Source organism: Hippocampus comes, unplaced genomic scaffold (assembly GCF_001891065.2).
Source record: "Hippocampus comes isolate QL1 unplaced genomic scaffold, H_comes_QL1_v1.1 scaffold157, whole genome shotgun sequence".
Taxonomy (NCBI): domain Eukaryota; kingdom Metazoa; phylum Chordata; class Actinopteri; order Syngnathiformes; family Syngnathidae; genus Hippocampus; species Hippocampus comes.
This window is the reverse complement of record NW_017805149.1, coordinates 71,674-96,031: the sequence shown is the minus strand read 5'-3', so window position 1 is coordinate 96,031 and position 24,358 is coordinate 71,674. Positions and strand designations below refer to the sequence as shown.

Below are 24,358 nucleotides of genomic sequence, written 5' to 3'. Positions count from 1 at the left end.
TTATCAACCCAGAAAGGGGAACGCTAACTGGAAATGAAAGGGCACCAATTAAGAGGAGTGGCACTTTGGTGCAAAAGAAGACAACATCGGTAAATCCATGTCTGCACATTATTAAGCTTCGTAATTTCTAGTGGGACTATGTGATTTTACACACAGACGCATGCATGCACGCACGCACACGCACACACACACACACACACACGCAGGAGTTCGTGATTTTTATTGAATTTCTGTTACTCATTCACTTTACATAGCCAAAGTCACTGTTAACCTCGACCATTGTTGTTAATGTCTCAAAAGAGTTTGAAAAAGAACGTGTATTTTGTCTTTTTTCTTTATCGTTAAGGGTGGTGATTATCATCATTACAACATGATAAAAATAATATGTCAATTATTATTACTGTCAACAATAACAATAAAAATACCCATCCATCCATTCATCCGTTTTCTGATCCACTTATACTCACAAGGGTCGCAGACATGCTAGAGCAGTCTGCAGTGTAAAACCCTGAACTGGTTGCCAGTCTATCGCAGGGCACACATAGACGAACAAACATTCGCACTCATGGTCACATCGAGGGACAATTCAGAGTGTTCCATTAACCTGCCATGCACGTCTTTGGAATGTGGGAGGAAACCGGAGAACCTGGAGAAAACCCACTCAGGCACAGGGAGAACATGCAAACTCCACTCAGGAAGTCTGGAGCCGGAATTGAACCCTTGCACCTCTGCACTGTAAGGCCAACGTGCCACCCTAATAAAAATGTATGAAATATGAAATGCTAGAATGGGGTGCCCAAACTTTTTGGACCGAAGATCAACTTTTCGATCAACTAACCTCCCGGGATCTACCCTTACCGCGCGCGCGCACACACACACACACACACACACACACACACACACACACACAAATTGATTTGCTCTTTGTTTCAGGTGCAAACTACCCTAAATGAGAATATCTCAGAAGGATAGCTTGCGCTGCAAGACCAGGGACAGTCAGTTTTTGAGAATAAATTTGAAGAAAACAGCTAACAACCCCAAACGAAATGTTCCGCAATGTTGTCAAATCAATTGGGCCATGTTTTTAGCTGTCTTTGGAAAATGATGGAAACCAGCTTGCATTTTTGCAATTGCTTAAAAGTATCATAAATTTAATGTGATTTCCTTTCCATTCAATTCAGTGGACTTCTTAAATATGTCAAATATCCTCCAAAAACTATATTTTAAAAAATATATGTGTAATGGACAGTCAAAGAATGAAGAGATTTTTGGGCGACTGACGACCTGTTGTTGGAGGGAATTTCTTGCTGGTCTTTTTCCCCGGTCCGGTGGACGGTTTTGGTTTGGCAGCACCACTGTCCACTGTTTTGAGAGGTTGTCTCAAAGGTTCTAAGCACAATCACACACCAAAACGACACAGTTACATCACGGCACAAGTGATTTCTATAATACGAGCTCTTAATCTATGACTGATTCCAGGAAAGCCCTCCGACCTTCCTTGTCCACCTGGAGCATGCCAGAGAGCAGAACAGCGCAACGATCCAGCCCCGAGTGCAGACTGGCAACCTGAGAGCAAAGTGTGGGATGTATTCACAATAATTTACAATTTGTGTACTTTGATGCAAAATGGCATGTTGGATGGATAATTGTCAGTAGCCTCGTTGAAGAGAACTGTTTGCTGCTTTAGGCGTCAAGAATGATTTGGAATGAATGTTGTGTCTCGTGCCAGTCTAAAATCCACAAGCTTTGGGCATTCAAAAACACATGTGTAAGTTTTTCAGATGTTATCATTCGTGATTTTTACATGTTTTGTTGGGAAAGCTATGGGACCACATTGTTTTGATAGCTAGCTAGCTAGCTCCTAACACCACACAACGTGATTCTTATTCTTCAGAGGACAGAGATACGGCAATTACTAAAGAGGGAAACTATTTTGTGTTTGTTTTGTTTTGTCAAGTTATTAAAATGGGTGTTGTATAGAGGAAGTACATTTCAGAATGTGTACTTATCTACTACTCTATAAGTGCAGGTGTTTAATCAGTAACTACTCCGGCCAATCTTTTTTTAATGTTTGTTTTTACTTTTGCCATCTCTGGTGAAGATTGCTTAGAAATAACCTACAATTCTTATTTTTTTCCCCCGTCAAGTTGCTTTCAAATTTTTTTTAATTATCAAGAACATTGCTATACAAAATGATCGTCACTGACCACCCACATCCACCCTTGTGTCCTAGCCTTTGTTCACCTGGTCTTTAGGATCTGTGGAATAAAAGGAGTAGGCCGGTTCCTTTCGACCTGGAAAGGTGGCTCTGTTCATATAATAGAAATAAAAGACAGTATATTTCTGAATAAGGAGTATGCTATTAATGGAAGAAGTGTAAAACACGCAATAACACAAAGAATGAACTTGCCGTTTCCTCGCCTGTTGTACCCTGGCTCCTCCACCTGTCAGCTTTCCAGATGTTAGTACCTGTCAATCACAATTAGAGTGTTTCAATTCATTCGCCAATGTCCATACTACTGATGCTGTTCAAGGTCACACAGGGAAGCTTGCGTCTTTCCCAGCTGGGTGAGAAGTGGGATACACCAAACCAGACTGATTACGTTTCAATCACTGCGCCAACTGAATGGAGCGTTCAGACTGTGGAGGGGACGATTAGATCATTAACAAGACCTGCAGAAGCCCGATAACGAACCTGAATATTTGAATCAGGTATTTTGGATTAAGAAATTATATAAGGCTTGCAGGATAGGGGCCAACCAAACAGGCCTAGATTTCACACTGAACAAGTTTGTTAGCAAATTAAACGAGATGGGCAATATTTCAATATATTTACATACTTGGTGTGACATTTTTTTTTGGTGTTTGCAATTTGTTTGTAAAACGTGCAGGCTAGGAACCTCGAGGACACCCCTGCTCTATTCTACGAGGTTCAGTCAATTTGGACAGATATGCCACATCCAAAATGGCGGACGAGTTAACGTACCGCAGCTGTGGGTCAGTGTAGCCAACCGGCTCGACGCGTACCTTGCTAAAACAACCGTTTCCTTACTTGCTGAAAAAAAACACAGTTTAAACGAGTTGCAGGAGCATCGTTGCCGCGTTGGGATGCTTTGGTCAAAGAGCGAATTTAACCCGAATTTCAAGCAAATAAGACACGAAAGACGATAGAGAAGTGAGGGAAAAGTGCAATGAAAGTAACCGAATTTGTGCCCGTAAATGTAACCAATGCTCTGACCTTTCGCTTCATACTTCCTTTCATTGCTGAGAAACTGAATCACCATAAAGCTAACTTCTGGCGCTCCTTTAATGTTGTTATTGTGCAATCATCGGGATACAACTTAGCATGTTTATTTCGAATATTCTTCTTCGTGTTGTTTTCTTTTATGGAAACCAACCAATGTTATTAGATGCACTACCGCCACCTATCATGGTGGAGCGTGGCACAAAGTAAATACAGTACTGCACAGTACTACAGTATATCCTCCCTGAGTCAAATAGACATAATCAACACTTTTTCGTATTTATAGGTGTATGTTTAAGAATACCTACCAAGTCTATCTTCTCGTTTCTACATAAAGTGCGCTCAAATTAATTTCCCAACTGTCCATGAATGAAAATGATAATCAAGTCAGTAATATTCTGCATGTGCATTTTGTGTGCATAAATTAAACCTATTTAATGATCCCAAATTAGTACAGTATTTAGCGTGTTATAGCTGATTCGTGGCCAGAAAGTTACTATATTGTGCCCAAAATGTAGTATTTAGTGACCACCAATTATTTTATCGTTTATTTATTTATTTATTTATTTATTTATTTATTTATTTATTTATTTATTTATTTATTTCAAGTCACATCCCATCTGAGTGGAATTTTGAAATAAATACGTGAACGTTTTAAAAATGAGCACTGAAGTAAAAGGAAAGCATTTTAAAAACAGCTCAATTTAAAAATTAAATCGGTTCGGTCAACTTTACATTTGAGTCGTCAAGCAAACAAATGCCAATTAGGCGGGAAAGTAGCAAACCTGGCAACCCGCGATAGCCGAGCTTTGCTTTTCTGCCACGTGCTAATTGTGCGTAGTCGAGAAGCCGTAGCCTGCGACGCAGCAACGCAAAAAGACACTTTTGAGTCAAATTCACCTGCCAGGACGAAAACATCAGTTCAGTATGCATATTTATGTCTCTCTCAACAAACGTTAGTTGGCAATTAGGTTTTTATCGCGTAGTTGTTATTGCGTTGTCTGGTTTCGCCAAGTACAAACTATCTTTCGAAGTTCCTTGGGCCGAGTTTGAGCTAACTAGGCGTCAATAAAGGCCAACACGTGTCCGTTCTTTTCTCGAAAATGACTGTTTGTGCTACGGCTACTATTTTTAAAATTCTTTGCGGATTCGGTGGTTTCGGTTGCAGAAGGCCGCTGTTGGGAAGGCCAAGTCTTGTGTCGAAGACCGTAGTAGTTGCAAGGCCAAATTTTTGCAGAACATTTTTTAAAATACTGTACTAGGTAGGTCGCGAGAAGGTCAATTCCACAAAAATTAGTCGGAGCTGAAACTTCACAACTGCACCTCCGCTAAAATAAGTTTAATGTTCATATGAAAATTTAAGCTTGACAAATCCAGTACAATTTAGGTCAATTTTGATACGCATCCCAACTAATGACCTTGAGGTAGATTTTAGACCATTTTTGCCTCAGAAGTAGAATTTCTGTAATTTTGTATTCGTTTCAGGTGAATCAAAATGGATTCTTTCGATGAACAGGTGAGCCTGTCGTTCTCAACATGTTGCAAGTTTTTTATTTTATTTAATTTTTTTGCTAATCATCACCGTCTTCGTGCTTATGTTCCAACTCACACGTAATTTGTCTTTACTGACTTTGTTTGCAGGAATTTGGAATCAGCACGTCCCAGGATCACAGTATGTCAAATTAGAATATTTTTTGTGTTAAAAAAAATTGCATTAGAATGATTATTTTGTTGTTGGTTTGATTGCTGTTCATCACGTTCATCACCGGTCTATAGTTTTTCTCTCCAGAAACGGATTAAATTACCTGCTACTCTGCTTTTCAAAGTTGCATAAAATGCTGCTCCTGCCAGGCTTCTGTGAAGTGTACTCTATCACCCAAGCATGCTTGTGTCTCCGGCCAAATTTGTCTTAAGTTTTACCACTGAAAATTATAGTTTTTTAACATTTACTGGAGTCCCTGACTTTGTCCACAAAAAGGGTTTGACTACGCACAAAAAACAATATTGATTGTCAAACAATTTTACGAGTTTATTTCAACATGTTCCAGTTCAAAAATGACCGGTCATTAAAAATAAATGCGTTGGTATTTAGGGGGGGGATTGAGCACAGCGGTATCCTCATTTGTCAGATGACACACACAACTATTCAAATTGCTTATTATACTTTTTGAGCTTTTGCTTACATTTCATTTTGTGGTAGCACCATGCCAGATCAGTGTACAATAAGTAAATTTCTTGAAACATTTGATTGTTACCGTGCTGAGGAAGAGCCACAATGCCAGGGAAACAATAGTGAGGATGGAATTGACCAGTGTCAGAAACTCATGACACAGAACAAATTTCAGATCAAGAAACAACTCTCAAGGAAAAATCCATGTCAAAGAGGATGACCACGCTGAGGTTGCTGTCACATTCAAAAAAAAAAGGGGTTACCTCTACTGGTCTTCAGAATCAAGGTGGGCTGTCACTTGCCACCAGGATGACCCCAGAAAACATGCCCTGTCCCGAACTGATGACATCAAATCTTGTTTTGAGCTGCTGTTGACGGTCCATGGTAGTAACTACTGTGGTCAACTTGGACAAGACACAAATTTAGAAAGGCAGTTGCAGGTTGCTAACCCAGAAACCCATCAACACACGCACGGGCCTTTTCATATTCTGCTGATGTATACAAATCCAGAAACAAATCTACAAGCAGTTTATGGGATGTATAGTGTTGGTGAGCTTTTCAGCATGCCACATCACTCCAAGAATTGCATGTCACGGGTGACTCACTTGAACACCCGAGATTCAAGATCAGGCTGCTGTCAACACCAAAGACCAGAGAAATATGGTTCATGCGCGTGAATTACCTGCCACTCATTTAGAATCAAAATACAAACTTGTGGGACACTCCTGAACAAAGGGAAGCAAATGGTACCCAGAAATGACTGCGGTTGGCACAGGGCACAAAGTAGCGCAAGTTCTTTACCTCCTGCACCCACGGTGAGGAGACACGCCCCCCAAATTGACCATGGTGGGGGCGATCGAATGAAACAAGAGAAGGACAAATCTGCTAAGATAGTCAACATGTATGAAGACATCTAACTTGGGAGACTGTTAACATGTCAAGTGCAGTTTTAGGACAATTTCCTTTGTACGCAATTAAAACAGCCACGGTCATTTTTGACAGGGAACAACAATGGGTGTTATTTTTTCTGTTGAAAAAAATGTATATAATAAAATGGTTTCCAAGCCAAATAGTACTCTCTAATAAAGAGTATACCTTGTCATCCGATTATGTATTATATTAAAAATTATATATACAAACACTTCTCAAGTGTGTCAGATCAGGTCCATGAGGTACACAAGCAAAAAACACAGTAATTCAAAAGTGGTGGTAATCACTAGAATGTAAGTTGATAAAATTTAACACAAGTAGTGATATTATGGATCAAATTGTTTTTCACAGTGACGCTTAGTGGAATAGTAATGTCTAAGCGGGAACATAAAATTGTTGAACGTGAAATGAACGCATGAGGGTTTTAATTCCGGTGTTGAAGGATCACGTATCATTCTTCTTCTGATTGTTTACTCCTAGTTATCCCTTTTTGTGACAACGATACTTATCAAAAGTATAGCTTATGTGTGTGTTGTGGAGGCGACGATTACTGACTTACGAGGGACTCCGGAACATGTTCAGCCGCTGTTAGCTAGCCAGCCTAAGATCGTTGTTAACTACCTGGTGTGGTGTAAGTACGACCCCCTACTTCCCGTGCCAAGATAACGTTAATGTTTGGACATCCAGCCCAGTGAAAATCTTGGGAACAGTTACCACAGTTTAAAAAAAAAAAAATTATTGCGACATCCCTAGTTCTTATATTTTGCAAACCTGATCTCCTAGAGAAAAAAACAAGGGCAGATTATTTCATCTGTTTTTATTATTTTATCTATTTTATTAAATCAGAGAAATGTTTACCTGCATTGCTGATGGGAAAAAAATGCAGTAAAAATTTATTGACCAGTGTAATAGGAAAAACTTAAAAATGTGTTTCTCTGTTTAACTATTTGTTTTTTCATAAATTTTCATTTTTGAATCGCAAACAGCGATGTGAGACAGTTTATTCCGAGCCTTGCTACATTGACATTATTTGCTTCGTAGGTCGTGGCAGAAGAGGGAGAAGAGGAGGATTTAACAGTTCCTTTTCTTCAGGTTCGTACACATAAAGGGACACCTGATTGAGTTGAACATTGGCGCTTTATACACTGGGTCTGTATGTAAAAATGATGTCGGCACTCAAATTCATGCCCCAAAAGTATCTGTAGCGATTTAAGGGCTTTTTTTTTTTTTGTGTGTGTGCTGACTAAACCCACAGATTGGCCCGCCCGCTTTTGGAAATGATTCGTTTGATGGTCACTGTTGTTAATTTTTACGTGTCCGTTAGAAATGGACAGCTCGGACAGTCATGGAGGAGGAAGAGGAGCTTTCAGAGGAAGAGGCAGAGGTGAGTTGTTTTCAGATGGGAAAGGTTTGTCCATTGAAAAACGTTGCAGAACTTGTCCTGATGTGTGCTCAACCAGGTCGAGGTTTTGGTGGAAATAGTCAGACCCAATTCAACGGTGCGCTTAATTTGTCACCGTCTCAATTTTTCCACAATGTGCTTCTGATTTAATGCAATTGTCCTGAATTTCACAGGAGAAAATTATTCAACTCAGGAAAATGGTAAGTTGATCATATGAGTACTGACAAAAACAGTCACTTATTTATTTTACTTTATTTTTTTAATACACTTGGTGTAGGTTAATGCATGTACTTACTGTACTCTCTGTATCTCTAATTACTGTTAAACTTTTGTGTATCTTGTTGGAAAATATTATTTGGCCTGTATTCCCCCCATCACGTATTACTTTGCTAGTCCGCCATTTCATATTTAAATAATAACCAGCCTAGCTAGAGCTTTAACATTTGCTCAAAATGTACTGGAAACAGCCTTTGGATAGTTTTTGTAGTCCTACTTAAAGAGCAATTGATTTGAATGGCCATTAAAATTTGAATATGAATCTCTACGTTTTCTGTTACTTTCCAGAATGTAACCAACTGCCATATTTTAGGCCATTTAAATTTGTAATGTACTTGTCCCTGGCCTTTTTTTTTTTTTTTTTTTTTTTTTTAATATTCTGAACAGACTTCAGCAGAGGGAGGAGAGGCAGAGGAGGCCACAGTGAAGGTATTTTGTGAGTCAAGTTGAATTTGAATTGGTATTTTAACACCCCGGTATTTTTATTTATTTTTTTTTAATTCAAGGTCATGACAGAGGCTTTGGAGGAGGTAAATGACAATTCCACTATAGTGCATGATTTCTTTATTTATTTATTTATTTACTCATTTGTGTGCATGTCTCACATCTTTTTAGGATATCGTGGAAAGAATGAGGAAATCTTCACCCAAGGTTGTAAAGTTGATGTAGGTGTGATTCTTCAAGCCTGCCATTGGTGTGATGTTTGACTTTTTAATTTTTTTGCCAGCCACTACAGAAGATCCAAAGGAGTCAGACCCATCAAACCCGGATTCTAGCATCCGTAAGTTGGAGTGGGTCATATATCAAGAAGTTATCAATAGTGTCATGGCGCTTGTAATGAATGTCTGCACAGGGCCAAAAGTCACCTATGTTCCTCCGGCCCTTCCTGAAGATGAGGACTCTGTGTTTGCACACTACCAGCAAGGCATTAATTTTGATAAGTACGATGACATCATCGTAGATCTGAGCGGAACAAATCCACTGCCTGCCATACTGGTAAGCTTTTCTGAGTTTCTTAAGCAGCCAATCTTAATCCATTGTACACCAGTGACGACGTGACCGTGTTTCCTTGCAGAGTTTTGCTGAGGCAGCCTTGTGTGAATCCCTGCAAAAAAATGTCACCAAGTCCGGTTATTCAAAGCCCACCCCAGTTCAGAAGCATGCCATTCCGATCATCTTTGCTGGTCGAGATCTCATGGCCTGTGCTCAGACCGGATCTGGAAAAACGGTACGAAAATGCTTATATAAGGCTGCAAGGTCATTTGTGTATATTGCCCCTCAAACAATGCCATTGTAACGCAAAACTGCGGCTGGGCCGGCCATCATATGACCAAATCCAGTGTTGCCGAATGTTACAGAATCAATGAGTGAACTTATTATGCTTATCACACATCGAAATTGAATCTGAATATTAAAATAATAATAATAATCTGAGTGGCCGCTATTGGAACGGGCGTCAACTCCCAAAGGTGGTCTGAAAAGGCAGATTTATTTTCCTTTTTTTTTTTTTTTTTCCTGGCATTGCCTGAATTCAAGTTTTAAAACAATCGCGCCTACTTTGATAAATAGATGAAGGAATTCCATCTTAAAAAGTAATGTGATGTTTCCATTGATATGCGTGCGTCACACTGCTCTAACGAGACTCTTCAATGCACCGATTGGAGCATGTACGCAGTGTGACTACAAATCTTCAGTCGGTCTCCATGTCTTGTGAGTTGACTACTTTGTCCTGATAGAAAATAAGTTTGAGTTGCCTGACAGTTTAAATTATAGTATTATATTTAACACAAATGATATTAATATTCCCATTTCCCACTTGGGCTGTGTGATATGGACACAATTTGGTATCTCGATATTTTTGCCAGATACAATAACGATACTGCCATGTGTTCTGTGAAACCTAAGCATTTTTTTTGAAAGAGTAATTGAACAACCTAAATATGAATCCAAAAGAATGTGTCAAGTGCAGTCTTTTTTCAGAACTTTCTGACCATCAACATTAAGAATAGTCTGTTGAGTATATAAAAAAGGAAGGAAACCAATTGGTATCTCATAAAGTGTGAGGAATTAAAGAAATATATCTGACATTCAACCGTCCTGTTATAGTGTCATTTTTTTTTGTTTAAAAAAAAACCCAACCTCACTTCAGTTCCCTAGGACTATTCTGCTCTTTAAAATGACTAATTTGCTCATCAAAAGAATTACTTGATTCGCAAAATTGCTGCACCCGACTTGTGGTCATAGTCTTTGTATTCCTTTTCGGTGTAACGTTGTGTGACCCCTGTTTGTTTTCATGTCTCCTAGGCTGCATTCCTACTTCCAATTCTGCAGCAGCTAATGGCCGATGGCGTGGCTGCCAGCAGCTTCGTTGAGTTGCAGGAACCCGAGGCAATCATTGTCGCCCCAACCAGGGAGCTCATCAACCAGATTTTCCTGGAGGCCAGGAAGTTTGCCTACGGGTATGATCACCTTTCACTCTCAACCTGTGCAATCTGTGGCTTGAACTTTGTTCCCTTGGTCTCTGTGTTGCTTGCTCCCTTGGACGTGTGTGTGATCTTCCCGCTTGTTCCTGACACGAATGTCTCTCAAGAAATCAGACATCAGCTACAACGTGCTTCCTTTTTAGATGATCGAGCATCACTGACGAATGCCTCCGTAATCCAAAGTAGACACGATAGTATGTTAGTGTGCAGCAGCACATCGTGTACATCAAACACACCGGGGAGTCCTTGTGTGCTACTGTTAGCTTCCAGGCGTAACCAGATTACCACTACTGAGCATGTGCGGCACAGCCAAGGCATACAGCCAGGGGGAAAAGCAGGAGTCAAGGCATTTCGGACAGAAAAACAAGGGCCAAATAAATTCATAAATGGCACATCAGCTATTAAGTTACAAATTTGTTGTCATGACTAGTCGACTAATCATGGTAGCCCTAGTTTGTAATTTGTAAAATGTTGAAATCCGGTGCTTTATTCAATCCATCGGTGGGATTAACATGTGTCGAAATCACACTCTTGGCCAAATCAGAAATGATCATTCCCGACTCCTTTGTCAAAGCTGAAACTAATTGAACTCAACTGCTTGATTGGAATTCCACTTAATTATCTCTCATTGTTGCAGAACATGTGTGCGTCCAGTGGTGGTGTATGGTGGAGTGAACACTGGATTTCAGCTCAGAGAAATTTCTAAAGGCTGCAACATAGTGTGCGGAACGCCGGGGAGATTATTGGATGTAATTCAACGCGGACGGGTAAGCTGATCAAATGCACTCACAGCTTCTGCTTTCTAAGCTTAAATTGGTGTTTGACCGCAAAGAACCGCATTGCGTGTTCCTCAGCTAAATTTTGGCATTCCTAGTTTAGATTGGGACCAAATTGCAAACCTGCATCCTAAATGTGCTTGCCTCTGCATCCTCACCTTCATTCAAAATCGGGACTACAGTTTGGTACCTTCTACAAGCCATTTTAGAAAATGTAATACCTCACAACACAGAACCAAAATTCCTAAACGGAATGACTACCTCCAGCCACTTTCTTTTATCTGACATGTGACTTGTAACTTACAAGGAGTTCTTGGTTGACGGCTGAGTTCTGATCCTCCAATGATGTAACAGCAACGTGTCTCTCACTAACCTACGCTGATTAAGTATTTAAGTCATCATTCCAGCAACATTTGTATGGAAAAATACTTCTAAGATATACACATAAAATACTCAAATGAAAAATTGTAAATATCAGTGTGTGCCGCCTTGTGTGCGCTTACCATATATCGGTTTTAACTTTTAACGCCGGGGCCATCGTGAACTGACAGCCCCCTGTTCATGCAATCTCACCTACTAATCACATCACAATACAGTTGAGTTGCGCTGAAAAAAAAAAAAAAAAACAAGAGTCTGTGGGCCTGTAAATATGACTTGTGTCTGTCTATATGAGCAAAACTTTGAATCCTGGGTTTCAGATCGGGCTGACCAAGCTGCGCTATCTGGTTCTTGATGAGGCTGACAGGATGTTGGATATGGGCTTTGAGCCTGACATGCGCCGCCTGGTTTCTATGCCCGGGATGCCACCCAAAGAGAACCGCCAGACTCTGCTGTTTAGCGCCACCTACCCTCAAGACATCCAGAGGTCTGTCTCCCGACATGACAGTCGTGTCCAACTGGTTTAAATCGCGGCCCACAAACTGGTGGCGGTCACCCTCAGGGCTGATTTATAATGCCAAGCCATTTATATGTTTAACGGGGAATTTGCGTTATGCCAAAAATGCTGCATTCTTACATCGTGCGCAGAGTCCACATTTCCACGTTTGAGACATAACACAACTTCACATCTTTTGTTTATCTCCCTTTTAGCCGGATATCTGTGAAATAGGTTTCCAGTTAAAAAGGGGGGGCGGGCATCTTAAGTAGGTCTTAAGTCTAAAATTTAACTTAAAAAAACCTGTAGGAACCCTGTTCGAGAACCATGGCGGCCTCTAACCAGAAGCTGAGCTGCCCTCTTTGTTTTGATCTAGAAACGTAGCATTAGCGTGAGGCACTTGTACTTGTCGTCCTTTACCTAATCTGTTTTGTATGCCAACCATAATAATCACTAAATCATATCACTTTGTTGTCCCTGTATTTGATTATCATATTTGACTAATTGTGAACATGAAAAACATTTTGAGGGTGTGACACCGGATTTCACCATCGCCGTTTGAGAAGTTAACTATTTTCATTTTGTTTATTTAAAGGTTGGCCGCCGATTTCCTCAAGACGGACTATTTGTTTCTGGCTGTTGGCATAGTAGGTGGGGCTTGTAGTGATGTCGAACAGACATTTGTCCAAGTCACCAAGTTCTCAAAGAGAGAGCAGCTTCTTGACTTTCTTAAGACCACCGGTAAAAAAAAAAATGAATCAAATAAATTCTTTCTGCTCAGTCAGTGCTCTTGATGTTAACGCCTGCTGACATTTGCAGGAAATGAGCGCACAATGGTGTTTGTTGAGACAAAGAGACAAGCTGATTTCATTGCCACTTTCCTGTGCCAAGAGGAACTTCCCACGACCAGTATTCACGGGCAAGTGTTGCTTCCTTCGATATCAGGTATGCTCACTTCCAGTGCACCTTGTAACGTGTTGTGAATGGATGTTCACGTCGCAGGGATCGCGAACAGCGGGAACGAGAGCAGGCCTTGGCCGACTTTAAGACCGGCAAATGCCCCATCCTCGTCGCGACGTCGGTCGCTGCCCGCGGCCTGGACATTCCAGAAGTGCAGCACGTGGTGAACTTTGACCTCCCCAAGAATATTGATGAATATGTCCACCGCATCGGCAGAACCGGCCGCTGCGGTAATATTGGCAGAGCGGTGTCTTTCTACGATCCAGAGGGGGACAGTCAGCTGGCTGCTGCCTTGGTCACAATCCTGTCCAAGGTTCGTAACATCACTTAACAATATGGGCTCTATGTTGACCATTTGTGTTCCTTTTTTATTTCATGTATTTATTTTTCTTTGCATTGTTAACGCTAATGTCATGAAATGTCACAAGTTCCGATTTTTTTTCTGACTTTGTTTTTGCTTTTTTTTTTTTTTTCTTTTAATTGTATCATCTGGCTTCATCGTGAACACCTGGCCAGTTGAAACCCATGAAAACTACATTTAAAATTTATTTTTAAGTAACTGGATTGAGTCATGCAGTTTCGGTAAAATGTATTTCTTCCTCCTCAATACTGATAGTATTTTATAAGGGGGCATGGTCGTCGGCCAGTTAGCACATCTGCCTCACAGTGCAGAGGTTGTGGATTTACACGCACACACAACACATTGTCATGGCAGTGATTTGTTAATAGGCACAGAGTTGCGGGGGTAACTAGTAGAAGGCTCCTCTAAGTGTTGATTTGATCGGGCTTTTGTGTGTGTGCTTGTGTTATTGTTGACAGGCCCAACAAGAAGTGCCGCCATGGCTGGAGGAGTCTGCATTCAGTCGGGGAGCCACGGCCTTTAGCCAGGCCAACAAGAGCTTTGCCTCCTCCGACTCCAGGAAGGTACTTTATTTGTTTTGTGTTTCCCCCTCCCACCGTACACAATCCCCACCCCAATTTTAAGTGTCTTCATCCTTTCTCTTTCCTTTTCTTCAGTCTCAACAGGCAGGATGTGAGAGGGGACAGCCCGTTCCTCAGGTTGCAGTTGCTGACGATGATGATTGGGAGTAGAGGTCAAGGCAAATCCACTAAGCACTGAGACTTTTGTTGTTTGAACGGTTCACTTGCGCTGCGAGTTCTTTTATCGCCACATTTTAGTTTGGAGCGAGGACCAAACGGTTGTCCCAAATCGAGTCTAAAAGTGCATGTTCAAAATGTTGATTTAGAGAAACATTTGTGTAGTGTGTTTTCCTTGTGTAAAAATTTTTTGGGGGGTGTTACTCTCCATTTAAACTGAAAGTATGACAATATGTGGAGGGAAGAAGAGTAAGTGTCATTCAAGATCTGTTTTGTTTATCTACTTGGATCACCAATAAATATTTGTTCAACGCAAAGACTGTTGTTTCGATGTATCATTGTTGATAAATCACTCCTTTAGAGCTTTGAGAACATTTTTGAGATTAAACCAAAGGCAGTATAACCTGATGGAGCTGTATTCAAATCATCTGAGTGTAAAACATTTGTGTAGCGGATTAGATTTGTGTGTGTTTGTGTGATTTATGCCTGGCCTTTCTTTACATGGGCTGCCTTTGTAAGAACAGAATGCATAATACATTATGATTATTGTTATTAGCAGTATCAGCGATTAAGGTCACAAGCAAAGGGGTGTGAAAATATGCATATAATTGATGTCCATTGAAATGTTGTGGGGGGGGTGGGGGGGGCAGATATATTTTTTTAAACCTAGACAATGATTCAAAAATCGCTGACAAACACTGACTATACGTTTTCTACGGAAAACCGGGGTAAAAAATACCGGCAAAAAAAAAACAAAACAAAAAAAGAAATATGCGAATCCGCAGATGCGGAACCGCGAGGATGCGGGGGCCGATTGTATCAACATTTGTGAATGCCATTTAGCCGACTAGAATAAGATCAGTAATATAATTTTTCTACACAGATAAATAGTCGTTAAAGCCAAGCATTATATTTTAAAAACAAAAGGAAATATATGGTTCAACAAAAAAAAAAATCCAAATCCAATTATTACACTCCCCCCAAAATATATCAGAGAACGGGGAATGCCGAAACAAATGTCCCTCGGGGTTACCGCACAGGCTTACAAAAAGAGTAATCGATGTCAATGTCTTTTATGAAACGTTGTAAAAAAAAAATACATTTATGAGTGTGAATGGTTGTTTGTCTGTGTGTGCCCTGCGAAAGGATAATGGATGGATTTTTTTTTTAAATAAATAAATACATAAACGAAAAAAATACGACAACCTTCGAAGTGGGTGCCCCACTTCCAGGTTGACACCGGAACGTATTGAACATTTTCCTCCCGGTTTTGTCGCCGGTGCATTGTGGGTCGTAGTCCGACAGTGAAGCCGAGCCAAATATGGCTGCTAACCTCAGGCAGCGGAAAGAGCCTTCAGATGCAAGCTTATGAATGAAGTTTTTAAGTATAAATCCCTCTCGCCAGTCCCAACGGTCGCTGCGCTCCATCCGTGGATGACTTAACACGTTCGCTCGCCGCAAAAGAGTTACGAACAAGTGAGGTTACAGTCTCGTATGAATTCCGACGAGAAGGAGGACTGTGAGTGTGCGCCACCACAGGCCGACATTAGCCCAGAAGGAGGAGTTGACAGGTGGGTACGCGACGAGGAAAGAGCCGGGGATGCTGGGAGCGCTACTTGGCTCGCTTCTCGGCTGCTCGTGTGATGTTTTGCGCCCCTTTCCATAATACTGTCCAACATAATACCCTTGTGAATCCGTTCAGTTATTGTTTTAATAAGATAACTGATTAAAATAACGAATTATTTTTAAGTGGGTACAGTCTTTGCTGTATTAGCTTGCTACATTAGCTTGCTTTGGCACTTCAATTTCATTTCCCTTTCTGTGTCCCACTGACCGTTTACCAAAATATCCGTTTTTCCTGTTCGGTGTCTTATTAATAAGGGGTGAAATGTCATTGTGAACCTATATTCATAAATCTATTTATTTGCCTAATGTTAACGTTGGCTGGCCGGGGCTCTGCATCTTCTCAACTGGGACTCTGGTGCTTATTAACTGCAACGCTCTGATCGTCTCGTACCTTTACTTCAAATCTACCGAGCTCTCACTCACATGCAGACGGTGATTATTGTATTTATAATGTGCTTTTTGTGCTTGTTCCATAAGACAATACGACGAGCCTGAAGTAGAAAACGCAGAAGCAAGCCGAATGTAAGTGGTTTTCCAAACACTAAATTTCTGCATACGTTTAAGAGTTGGAGCAAAACCTTACAAACTGTCCTGATTCCATACAACCGTATTGCGTGGCATAAGGGCAATTGCATACAACATGATGTAATGCCTTGTCTCTTGTGCCTGTTTTTAATTTCGTGCTCTTTTTGTCATTGCACACGCAGGAAGCGAGCAGCTGCCAAACATCTAATAGAGCGCTATTACCACCAGTTAACCGAGGGCTGTGGGAATGAATCGTGCTCCAACTCATGGTGTGCCTCGTCTTCCGGCTTCCGCCGCATGGACAACAATGCGGCAGCTGTCAAAGCCCTCGAGCTCTACAAGGTCAATGCGAAACTCTGCGACCCCCACCCCTCAAAGAAAGGTACATCTTCGGTCTACCTGGAGAACTCGCCGTGTACCAATACCAAGATGAACCATAAGGATGTCCACTCTGTACGGGACAATTTCAAAGGTTAGTTAAAAATCGAATCGAAGTTCAGAATTACATCTGCTAGAAATATTTTTGGCTTTCCACTTTGCATGTCTGTAACAACGACACAAATGATTTGAAAAGTGGTCTTTTCTGGCCAAGGAAGGACCCTTTACATTTTGGTGCACCTATAGCATTTTTCATTACAGAGCATTTACAGCGGTGGGTCTCGACTCTTGAAAATTTTTTCGAGATACAAGCGGTTGTTCGGCTGATTGTTTTTGCTTTGCAGACAAGCATAGACTTGAGACGCAAGCGCTGTATGGTGAACTCAACTCACTTCAAAGGAAGTACCACTTTGGCAAATAAGTACTTGACAATTCTTCAAAAAAAATACTTCAAGCTGTGTATTGTCACTCCCACTATACTTCAAAGACAGTAGACATTCCTTTTTTTTTTTTTTATTGAGAACCATCCTGTAGAGTGGAAACTTGGCTTAAAGGTGCTCCAACGTCTCGACCTGTCACTTACTCCATTTTTTTCAGTTTTTTTGCCTTGTATTACGAACAAAAATACCTAAGTGAGAAAACTTCAGATACGCTCTCGCTCGAGGAAAAGAAATGTAGCGACAGCAATAACCTTGCATGTGGGTAAGGTCAGGGGGTGGTGCTGGAGCCTATGCAAGCTGACTTTGGGCGGAAGGCCGGCTACACCCTGAACTGGTCGTCGACCAGTCGCAGGTCCCATCTCGAGACAAACAATCATTCACACCAACATTCACACCGTCTCCGAATGAGAACCGATCCCACGCTGCCCGCACACAAGTCACGCTCATGTACCACGACACCATCAGGGACATTTCTCGACATCTTCCATCTTTATTAAAAACAAATGCTCTCGAGCAGTTCAAAAAAACATTTGACTAATTTATCACACAATTTTCCGCAATTAATCGCAATTTCTCACATTTTTCTATGTCTGCTTTTGCGAATTTCTACAAAGCCTGGAACAAATATTTACTTGAGCAAAATCTTGGGAAAAACGTAAAATCATCAAATAGAAAGCATGTTGTGATTCAAAGACTGTCACGATAGCTTTATTTGATCCTTAAATACAGTTTTTTCTCCTGTAAAATACAACTGTTTAACTAAACAATCAAAGCCGACTCTGTTTTGCAGGCATCTTATATTCTGCTCACAGAAACAAAGAAACTGGAAAATTTTTCTTCATGCTTTAAATAAACCCAATGAATTGTTTTTGTCATGTGCAGTTGCACATTATGGGACATTAGAGGAACCAGGACTGGAGGTCATGCGTTACATCAAGAATAATTCACCCCTCTCTGGCATTGAAATTCTGCCTTGGGACCTTGTCTGCGCGTTGGCTATTCATTGCCGTTTTAGTTTTGGATTTAATCTTGTCACGCTTCCTTCGACAGATGTGAATTACCTGACAGAGGAGAAAGTGTACGAGATCTTGGATATCTGCGGTGAGAACGAGGATTACTCCCCTCTCATCAGAGTAATCGGCCGAGTGTTCTCTAGCGCCGAGGTCCTGGTGCAGAGCTTCAGACGGTCGAGTCCTCACACCAAGGAGGAGCTCAAGTCCCTTCAGGAAAAGGACGAGGACAAAGATGAGGACGAAAAGGAGGCCGCGGCGTGCTCGACCACAGCCATGGAAGAGGACTCCTCCACCTCTCCTTCGTCATCGCGGCTCGGCGAGGGGTCATCCGGGGAGAACGCTGTCCAAAAGCTGGGCCCCGACGAGGTGACGGTAGACATTGACGCGGTGCGCCGGGTATACGAGCGCCTGCTGTCCAACGAGAAGATAGAAGCTGCTTTCTTGAATGCACTGGTCTACCTCTCACCCAACGTAGAGTGTGACTTAACGTACCATAATGTTTATTCCCGCGACCCAAATTACCTGAACCTGTTTGTTATCGTGATGGAGAACAGCAACCTCCACAGCCCAGAGTACTTAGAAATCGCCCTGCCGCAGTTCTGCAAGGCCATGAGCAAGCTCCCGCTCGCCGCTCAGGCCAAACTCTCGCGACTGTGGGCGCACTACAGCACGGAGCACATTCGGCGCATGGTGGAGACCTTCCAGCAGCTCATCACCTACAAGGTGATCAGCAACGAGTTCAACAACCGCAACCTGGTGAACGACGACGACTCGGTGGTGGCGGCCACCAAGTGCTTGAAGATCGTCTACTATGCAAACGTGCTGGGCGGCGACCTTGATACGGAGCACAACGAGGACGAGGACGAGGAGCCCATCCCGGAGTCCAGCGAGCTCACCCTGCAGGAGCTGCTGGGCGAGGAGCGGCGGAACAAGAAGGGTCCCCGCGTGGACCCGCTCGAGACGGAGTTGGGCATCCGCACCAACGACTGTCGGCGGCCGCTCATCCCCTTCGAGGAGTTTGTCAACGAGCCTCTGAACGAGGTGCTGGAGATGGACAAGGACTACACTTTCTTTAAGGTTGAAACTGAAAACAAGTTCTCCTTCATGACGTGCCCCTTCATCCTTAATGCTGTCACCAAGAATCTGGGCCTGTACTACGACAACCGCATCCGCATGTACAGCGAACGGCGTATTACGGTGCTGTACAGTTTAGTGCAGGGCCAGCAGCTTAATCCGTACCTGAGGCTGAAGGTCCGCCGGGACCACATCATTGACGACGCTCTGGTCAGGGTACGTGGCGGCTCAGTCCTGCGCTTTCAAAGATGAGACCGTATTGATAACTGAAGAATTAATTGTACTTGTGAACAGCTGGAAATGATCGCAATGGAGAATCCTGCAGACTTGAAGAAGCAGCTGTATGTGGAGTTCGAAGGGGAGCAAGGCGTCGATGAAGGAGGTGTTTCCAAAGAGTTTTTTCAGCTGGTGGTTGAGGAGATCTTCAACCCGGACATTGGTAAGACATCACAGCCTTACTGAAACGTCCCTCAAACCCAAGCAGGACAGTTCATTGCAGGGAGTCGCGGTCAAATTTGGAACGGGAATTTATGTAGGGTGTATTTTAAAATAAAGCTAACAGTAATGTAGACATATTGTAATATATTACCGGTAATTAAAGCAAAATAATGTTAACAATAAAGAAAGCTTTTTTTTTTTCTTCCAGATTTCCCAAAACCAGTAATCGTAGCTGAGAAATACCTTGGAAGTTGAGGAACCCGCATATTTTGCCTTCATTTGAGATATTTAATCTTTGTTGGGGTTGAGTTTTTGCAGTGTTGAGAAGGAAGGAGATCTGTGTACAAGTCTTGAGGGGTTTCATTGCTTTTACTCGTGAGAATCAAAGTGAACAGAACTGCGCTGCAGAGTGGAAACAAGGCTTGGATATTAATGCAGCAAGTGTTGTTTTCCTCTGGCAGGCATGTTCACGTATGATGAACTCACCAAACTCTTTTGGTTCAACCCTTCGTCATTTGAAAACGAGGGCCAGTACACGCTGATCGGCATCGTTCTCGGCCTCGCCATCTACAACAACTGCATCCTGGATGTTCACTTTCCAATGGTGGTCTACAGGAAGCTGATGGGCAAGAAAGGAACCTTCAGGGACCTTGCCGATGCCAACCCCGTAAGTGTCCAGTTGTCTGTGATGGAAAGTGACTGCTATTATTCACCGCGTGGGCTTTTTGCGACTTGCACTTGACAGATTCTGCACCAGAGCCTGAAGGAGCTGCTGGAGTATGCGGGCAGCGTGGAGGAGGACATGATGATCACGTTCCAGATTTCTCAGACCGACCTCTTCGGGAACCCGCTCATGTATGATTTGAGGGAAAACGGGGATAAAATTCCAGTGACGAATGAAAACCGAAAGGTGAGCCACGCCCACCATCCCGTTAGCGCCGGAACCATGAGACACAATTCATTTCCCTCTGTGGATGTGTGCAGGAGTTTGTCGCTCAGTATGCAGAGTACATGTTGAACAAAAGTGTGGAGAAGCAGTTCAAAGCGTTCAGGAGAGGTTTCCACATGGTCACCAACGAGTCGCCACTCAAGTACCTCTTCAGGCCCGAAGAAATTGAGCTACTGATATGCGGGAGCAGGGTGAGATGACGTATAGTGTCCATAATTGAGATCTATGGCCACTTGATTTGATTCACCTCCACCATCTCATGAAGTCTGTGTCAGACTGGTAGCCCTTAGCATTAAATAGGCACGCATGACGAAAAAAAAGTTGTACATTTGAGTAAATTAGTGAAGGCGCGTCTTTCGAGGTGGCCAGTCAGTGCATAGTAATGAGCGGTCGGTCAGCTTATGTTCCTCTTTTGTTTATTGTCCAGAATTTAGACTTCATGGCACTAGAAGACACAACGGAATATGATGGAGGCTACAACCGAGATTCTCGAATCATCAAGTAAGCTAAATCCACCTCGGAAGCTGGTTCCATGCATACTGTTTTTTTTTTGTTTTTTTTTTTTTTTATATATATATTCTCGTATTCTCGTATTTTCATAATGTAAAAATGTGTTCTGCCGTGTGGCTTCTGTTGTATCGAGATGAGCAACGCAGCAATATTTTTTGCTCTTTTTTTTATTTTTTGGATGCTGTCTGGGTGTTTAGGGAGTTCTGGGAGACATTGCACTCTTTTGGCGAGGAACAGAAGCGCCTCTTTCTTCAGTTCACCACAGGGACGGACAGGGCACCTGTGGGCGGGCTCGGCAAACTGAAGATGATTATTGCCAAGAATGGGCCAGACACAGATCGGTGAGTGCCACATTCCCGCTACTATTGAAAGCCATTCATGTACCGGTACGCTATTTGTCCTCACTAGTAATATAGTGTTACACATTTCTGGGAATTTTTGGAGTTCCTGATTTTTTACTTTCTGTTGAGAGCCGCTCGAGTGGAATGAAAAAAAATGTCGCTGATTAAGGCACGGTAATGCCCTTGCATATAGGCAACAACAGCTACCAAAACTTTGAAAATAAACTGCATTATTTTAAAAAAGAATCGTACAAAATTGATGAGGGGAAAGAAACAAGAATTCATCACATAGTACAAACGCTTACGCCGAGACGGACATCAAGGAATTCGAATAAATGCACAAACGACCCGCCGTACGCTGTGGTAACATCTGCAATTCGCTCCTGATGATATCATACGTTTCCCCTCAACAGGCTACCAACATCTCACACTTGCTTTAATGTGCTACTGCTGCCCGAGTACAGCAGCAAGGAGAAGCTGAGGGAGCGACTGCTGAAAGCCATCACCTATGCCAAAGGGTTTGGCATGCTCTGAGCCCCACCACCCACCCCACACCGGCACAATACCACTCTTACACCACCTGCTCCAAACACACTGCGAATAGACTTCTCGACCCATCTCGCGCTGCCCTTTTTAAAAAAAAAATAAATAAAAGAAATAAAATTCGGAGGCAATGTAAGCGGCAGAAGGAGGAAATAAGTCCTTCACTGTGCCTGCATTATCAAAACATTGTAGTCTTTCAATGTAAGCACAGAGATCGCCTGATCAAAGTACCCACATCCTCTTGACATGGGCGTGCTGCTGCCTCCCCGCTTACCTTATGTACAGAGAGGATGATTTTCTATTTATTTTATGTTTAACTTGGGTTTTTTCCCCCCCACCCATCCGACAGTGAAACAAAGGTTATTAACCTCTGAAGATGGGACAAACAAGTTGCTATCCTCCAGGATTATTGAACAAAAAAAGTGACCAGTAGAACATTGTAGAAAGTTAAAAAAAATAAAGTAGCCTTTCCTGGATTGTGAATATCCCCATTGCGGGACTAATAAAGGCTTATCCCATTCTTATTCTTGCCTTTCTTAAAAATAAACAAAACTCAGCATTGCACTCTCAAAATCCCCCCGACCCCCACGCATCTCAGTTGTTGTTTTGTGGGGATGGGGCGCAGATCAGACTGAGGTCTTGTCAGAGCTGTGTAAGTGCACTTAGACTTTTTTTCAAGAATGTTTGTTTTTGGAGGGAGGGGGAGGGAGCTGTAGGTCACCACGATTGTCTGAAGCATTTTGTAGTGACCATGTCTTCCTGTGTTGACAATACTAATTAAATAAAATGTAAAAAAACAAAACAGTATTTATATATCAGCACTCTTGGGACGATGACGTCGGACTGCCGTATATAGCATAGTGGGTGATTGGCTGAAATCCATAACGCACTTTATTTTGTCCATTTCTGCCATAACTATATTTTGTGGACAAATGTTTCAGGAAATCTGGCCGTGTCACACACTGGAAGTGAAAATGAGCTGCTTTGCTCTTATGATCGCTTTCACTCCTGTGCCAGTGACAACCTGAATTGCCAACATTTTTTTAGTTTGTCCCTATTGAGCAGTCAGTTTTCCACACCACATTCATCCAACCAAGGGGCCTTACCCAAATAGTTATTGGAAAGCATTGACAATGTATCGACACAATGAAGTACGATTCAGCTGGAAGGAGTCTCCCCCAACCCTTGCCTGATTGATAAATGAATTAAAATGGTGTGGCCCAATATTTTTGCCTTGTCAGTGTGTGTATATGCAGTTTACAATGGATAGCCTACACACCCCTTGCTAGGTGCTGTAAAAAAAAAAAAAAAAAAGACACAAAGACCAAGATAAGTTGACCTCAAAACTTTTTCCACCAGTAAAGTGATCTATTACATGTACAGGTCAATTTAAAATTAAATTGATCTTTCAGCAAGTGTGAAATAAGTGAGAGAATGTGGTTGCACAGTTGTGCACAACTTAATTGGGAATGTGGTTGTGCTCAGAATGAAACCAATCACATTCAAACATTAAATGGTGCTCTGCACACACTTGCCACCATTTAAAATGCCACCAATTAACTCCAAATAAAGTCAGCTGTTTGACTCACCTTTTCCTGACATTTTTGTAGTCACATCTTACAGCGCAGCTTCTCACTCTACCCTTTTTCACACTGCAATTTAACAGGGCGCAGCACGCTGTCAATTTCGTCAAACACGTTCATTGTGTATGTGGTGAGCAGCGGGGACCGCAGAGTGGAGCGTAGCTTGGCGGCGCGGCCAGAGGACTTCTGCCGTGACGGCAAAGTGCCTGGAATTGGAAAATGTTCCAAGAGTGGCGGCCATGTGACGTAAGCAAAGTGCCTCCAATTGGGGAAGAGCCAGTGGAGTGAATTATTAGTGTTATTTTGGCAGTTATTTCCAAATATGGACACACTGACTGTCATTTTGTGTTGCTGTGTGACTCTCGCACTCACCGAGTGCATTGTGAAAAGGGATTAAGCTGATGAGAAGGAAGACTGGTCAGCGAGGTGGCCAGGAGGCTTAAAAGCAACAAATGATGGAGCCGCAGGAATTTCTGGCAAATACCTTGGCAGTTTAATACATGTGACAACAATCACCTGTATTTTACACGTGTCCGAAATATTGGGTAGGGCGGCAAGACTGAAATCCTTAAATTACAAAGAAAAATAACCAAGCTTGTCTACCTTTTCTCAAACATGTCGAAAAATGTGTTATGGTCCATTGAAACCAAGGTTGTACTTTTTGCGCTTTATTGCAAAAGATATGCTAGATATTAACACAACTCTGCTCATCACTAAGAGAATGC

The 24,358-nt window shown here is 42.2% G+C and overlaps 2 protein-coding genes across 2 annotated transcripts; both read left to right on the top strand.

The window, feature by feature from the left end:
• Positions 1-4,003: 4,003 nt before the first annotated feature.
• Positions 4,004-14,530, top strand: ddx4 (DEAD (Asp-Glu-Ala-Asp) box polypeptide 4). Its single transcript, XM_019868121.1, has 21 exons — positions 4,004-4,169; positions 4,730-4,760; positions 4,886-4,916; positions 7,386-7,436; positions 7,669-7,728; positions 7,805-7,843; positions 7,920-7,946; positions 8,410-8,451; positions 8,529-8,552; positions 8,638-8,673; positions 8,750-8,803; positions 8,876-9,018; positions 9,098-9,250; positions 10,327-10,481; positions 11,143-11,272; positions 11,980-12,146; positions 12,751-12,896; positions 12,975-13,074; positions 13,158-13,428; positions 13,935-14,039; positions 14,133-14,530. Exons 2-21 carry the CDS (start codon positions 4,740-4,742, stop codon positions 14,205-14,207), a joined length of 1,830 nt encoding a protein of 609 aa, XP_019723680.1. The 5' UTR covers positions 4,004-4,169; positions 4,730-4,739; the 3' UTR covers positions 14,208-14,530.
• Positions 14,531-15,707: 1,177 nt separating this feature from the next.
• LOC109514755 (ubiquitin-protein ligase E3A) lies at positions 15,708-23,274 on the top strand. Its single transcript, XM_019868118.1, has 11 exons — positions 15,708-15,784; positions 16,317-16,361; positions 16,547-16,836; positions 18,233-19,485; positions 19,564-19,708; positions 20,169-20,374; positions 20,453-20,617; positions 20,692-20,847; positions 21,084-21,157; positions 21,364-21,507; positions 21,921-23,274. Exons 1-11 carry the CDS (start codon positions 15,708-15,710, stop codon positions 22,039-22,041), a joined length of 2,676 nt encoding a protein of 891 aa, XP_019723677.1. The 3' UTR covers positions 22,042-23,274.
• The last annotated feature ends 1,084 nt before the right edge of the window (positions 23,275-24,358 follow it).

Bases quoted from the DNA above. Each gene is read 5' to 3' on its own strand.
- ddx4 (XM_019868121.1), top strand. From the start codon at position 4,740: ATGGATTCTTTCGATGAACAG. The intron at 7,437-7,668 runs GTTCGTACACAT...CGTGTCCGTTAG, and splicing joins TAACAGTTCCTTTTCTTCAG to AAATGGACAGCTCGGACAGT. The intron at 14,040-14,132 runs GTACTTTATTTG...CCTTTTCTTCAG, and splicing joins CCTCCTCCGACTCCAGGAAG to TCTCAACAGGCAGGATGTGA.
- LOC109514755 (XM_019868118.1), top strand. From the start codon at position 15,708: ATGAATTCCGACGAGAAGGAGGACTGTGAGTGTGCGCCACCACAGGCC. The intron at 16,362-16,546 runs GTAAGTGGTTTT...TTGCACACGCAG, and splicing joins AACGCAGAAGCAAGCCGAAT to GAAGCGAGCAGCTGCCAAAC. The intron at 20,618-20,691 runs GTGAGCCACGCC...GGATGTGTGCAG, and splicing joins TGACGAATGAAAACCGAAAG to GAGTTTGTCGCTCAGTATGC.